The sequence below is a fragment of the Octopus bimaculoides genome, chromosome 14 (assembly GCF_001194135.2).
Source record: "Octopus bimaculoides isolate UCB-OBI-ISO-001 chromosome 14, ASM119413v2, whole genome shotgun sequence".
NCBI lineage: Eukaryota > Metazoa > Mollusca > Cephalopoda > Octopoda > Octopodidae > Octopus > Octopus bimaculoides.
In genome coordinates this window covers 33,576,009-33,580,085 of record NC_068994.1, presented here as the reverse complement: position 1 = coordinate 33,580,085, position 4,077 = coordinate 33,576,009, and the positions used below count along the sequence as shown (strand labels likewise).

Sequence of the window (4,077 nt, the reverse complement as noted above, 5' to 3'; positions counted from 1 at the left end):
TGTGTGTATATGAAATGTCTATTGCTACTACTACAATGTGAATTCCTAAGTGCGTGTGTCTGTGTGTGTCTGTGTGTGTGTGTGTGGAGAGAGAGAGACAAAGATACAACCAACCATTTGAGCTCATTTTATTTTTTAGACAATCGCAATACCAGAACTCTTGAGTTGTTGTTGTCGTTGTTGCTGTTGTTGTTGCTGTTAGTGCTTTGTTTGTTGCCTCTGCAACTACCGCTGCGGCATAACCCCTTCTTCCTTTAGAGTGGTTTTATGATTAAATTCATCCCTTCTTTCTCTCTCCTTTCAAACATGCCATATATAAGACTTAATAATCCCCAAATTCTCTTCTTGCTAAAGAATGATAAAGGTTTTGCTGCTTTTACTAGCATGTCAAACAACCACATAGGTGTTACATTATATGGCATGAACGGACAACTTTTCCGTAGAAACAGGTTGAATGAGACATGACTCATTAGCAGGTGGGCCGTACTACTAAAAGCATTTCAAAATATTTTCTTCGTTCAGCGTGCCATTCAGTTTGTCCTTGTTTGTTATAAGACTTGGTCAGTTTGAAATATCGTGATTCTTTCTTTTGACCGCTGGTCAATTCTCCAGAATGCTTACATTGAAATTATACAAGAAAACCTTAGAGCGCTAGTGATTTTCTCATCCTCCCCTCTCTCTCTCTCTCTCTCTCTCTCTCTCTCTCTCTCTCTCTCTCTCTCTCTCTCTCTCTCTATCTCTAACTTTATCTATCTTCCTGTAAAATACAGACTAAATACAGAAGTGACACACTCTAATAGGTTCATACTCCCGTGAAGGCAAGAATATTGTTATATATTAAGAACACTAAAGGAAACGTTAGAATTTTCGTCTTTTCAATTACAGTTTGGCACCAGTTTTGCTGCTGAAAGTTAAAATCTATATCGTCGGTATAGATTCCATAAGAAATTGGAGCATATTTTGTGAGGTTAGCATTTATAATGCTGCTTCCGAGATAACGTTTCTTAGCTACTGATTAAATAAGTCACAGTTTTCGGTTTCTCAACGAAATACCACGTACATGTCTGTCCTCTCTGTTTCCATCAACAATGGCATTGGCTACTTCATGTTTCGTAACTTCCCATCTCTCTCTCTCTCTCTCTCTCTCTCTCTCTCTCTCTCTCTCTCTCTCTCTCTCTCTCTCTCTCTCTCTCTCTCTCTCTCTCCCTTTCTGTTTTCTTCTTCAAATTTCCTTTGGATAACCAATACAAAGATCCGTCAATCTCAAATGTCTCTCTTGTGTATCTCTCAAAACTGTCCATGAAGTAACATATTTTCTTTCGCCTCTCATTGCTCTCTTTCTAATGCTGTTCTCTTCTAAAGCTTTACTCACAACGCTGTTATTATTAAAACTGACAGCAGGCGTAATGTATTAGAGCAACAATACTTCACAGCTGTCAATACATAAATTTAAGTCAGTCGTATCGTGGTAGAGTCATATTCGATATTCGAGTCACACACACGAAACATGGCTGAGTCGGTAAAATGGTGGTCAAAATTCTTTGCCATATTCAGTTACGCTCCTTTAAGAATCGAGTTCAAATCTCGTTTAGGGTGACTTTGTTTCTCTTTCCACCCAATTAAGATGGATAAAATAAATACCAGTAAAATACCGAGATTAGCTTAACCATTAGATCCGACATTATACTCATATCAAAAATCATAAGTTTACTATTCCTGCTAAAGACCACGATAAAAGTGCCTCGGGATACCGTGATGGATGATGGAAAGGCCCGTTCTGAGGCGAACACGTCCAGGGACCTGATGATAGCATGCAGGAATGATCTCTATTTATGCTCAGTTAATGCAACTCAAATCTTTGATCAGGCTGCAATCTGGGGTGCAGGGCAGAAATAGGTTGGTGTGATAGCTTCTGGAATGTTGCCAGGTTTTCACCGCACTCAACCAGCCGGACCGTGAAGTCGATGGAAAATGGACCCCTGCATATTGTAGAGGCTAGTGACAGATCTCAGCGACGGTGGACTGGGAGTGATTCTGAGCATTGACTGGAACCCTCAGACTGGTCTCCTATGGAAGGCTTTCTGGCCTGGAATTATATAAAATTCTTTGATTATGCAGCGCTGCTTTATGTGCATAATATAAACTTTGTAGTTATAGCTATGTCGGACTCTAACTAATATCCTAGCCTGGACAAGACACACGCAGGATGAGAAAAGCGCCTAACACTGACTCATTCAGTGTCCGTGGAGTGATAATTTGCAGGTACATGTCGGACAGCTGTTATCATGTGAAAGATGGAACCGAGTATCAGCCACGTCTATCGTGAAGATTAATCCGATGCATTATTTTATTAAAGAAGAGCAGTAGTTTTCCTTTTTTCGTCTGGTGGCTGTAACAAAAGAAGCTAAAATATAATGGACGTGGTTGAAAGTTTTACGAACAGACCTTTTACTCTCAAACCAAGCCCTTATCAACCCACATAATAGGGAGAGATATGAAGGTAGAGAGGGAACTGTTGCCCCACCCCCAGTATATTTTATGAAAGTTAGATGAGAATAACTCAGCAAACAGACTTACATTAAATGACTAACCGTAGGATAGTGGTGTAACTTGGGAAAAGGTACGTGCTTTTAGTGTGTGAAGGTAATCTACGTTTGAGCAAGGCGTACCTCGGATAACTTTATATGGTTTCCTTCCATTTTAGGGACTTTTTCTAATTCTTATTTTATTCTACGCTGTTAGTGTTATTTATTTATTATTTATGAATGTCTCTTAATTGTTATTGTCATCTCCACCCGTTTTCTACTTGTAAATTAGGTAGTGTTTCTTGTTAGTTGTTTTTCCCTTGTATTTCGTCAGAGCGTTCGGAAGAAAGATGTTTGACGCATTCTTTGTGGCTTTTTACGCTCTGAGTTCAAATATCGCCGAGGTTATCTTTGCCTTTCAGTTCCGCTCCGCCCCGCCCCGTCCCGTTGACGATAAAATTAAGTACCAGTTCAAGTACAAGGGTGTTTGATTTTAAATGACTAACAAAAATTTCAAATCTCGTGCTTATGTTAGAAACAACTACTACTACTGCTGCTGCTACTGGTACTGCTGCTGCTGATATTGCTGCTGCTACTACTACTACTACTACTACTACTACTACTACTACTACTACTACTACTACTACTACTGTGACCAGAGGAAGATTGCAAGAATAATGCAGCTCAGAATAAAATTATTATTTCCAGTTTTGCTATCCAGCCCCCTCTCAACTCCCTTCATGTCCTGAATGTAAATCTCACCGAATGGTCCTTTATGTCCCCTTACCACCACCACCACCACTGCCATCACGTCTACTACCATCAATCTAGTAAACTAACCCCCCTACTCCTTTCTCTTATCCGCTCCCCCTTTCCACCACCGTAATGTACTGATTCCTTTTTTTGTTTTCTTGCCTGTTGTTTATTTATTGTCTTTGATTTCACTTCATTCAGATTTATTTATTAATTTTTTTTTTTTTTTTTTTTTTTGGTTTCCCTGCAGATCCTTACTCACTACAACCAAAGCACTCTAAGATCGCCGGCAGAAAACCGATGCCACCGATGCTAAGCCGACCAAAGAACGCTAAAAGTTCGAGCAGCGACAGCGTCCATGGAAACAACAGTCCGATTTCTTCCAACAGCAATGACGTCATCGATCTTAAGTCAATTAGAGGAGGCAGCATCAGCAAATTGCAACCGTGGAATTTACCGTTACGAAATAGCTTCACGTCTTACAGTAAACCTTTACCGGCATTACCCAAAATACCATATTCGTAATGAACGACTGAACAAAAATATGAATAAAGCGAAACATTCACAGCCAATTAAGTAAAAAAGCAGATCCTACACACGCATGCGCATTCACAATCACGTAGTCACCATGCGCACACATAAAAAAACAGCTACAAATCAACACACTGTCACATACACCCACATATAGACATAAATTTACTTCACACTACGCCTTCCATTTTTAACCAGTTCTCCGCGTTCTGAGTTCAAATCCCGCTGAGGTCAAATTTGCCTTTCATCCTTCCAGGATCGATATATA

The 4,077-nt window shown here is 39.8% G+C and overlaps 1 protein-coding gene across 3 annotated transcripts in view; it reads left to right on the top strand.

The window, feature by feature from the left end:
- The window catches only part of LOC106875084 (protocadherin gamma-A4), a 132,975-nt gene that overhangs the window by 103,542 nt on the left and 25,356 nt on the right, over positions 1 to 4,077 (top strand). Inside the window, exon 4 of one of the 3 annotated variants that reach the window (XM_014923053.2) lies at positions 3,529 to 4,071. The exons of 1 other annotated variant lie outside the window; for it this stretch is intronic. In XM_014923053.2, the coding sequence (XP_014778539.1) occupies positions 3,529 to 3,803 (275 nt within the window). In that variant the 3' untranslated portion in view covers positions 3,804 to 4,071. Of the gene's footprint in view, positions 1 to 3,528; positions 4,072 to 4,077 lie in introns of those variants that run through there. One more of the 3 variants, XM_014923054.2, reaches the window with a different exon arrangement.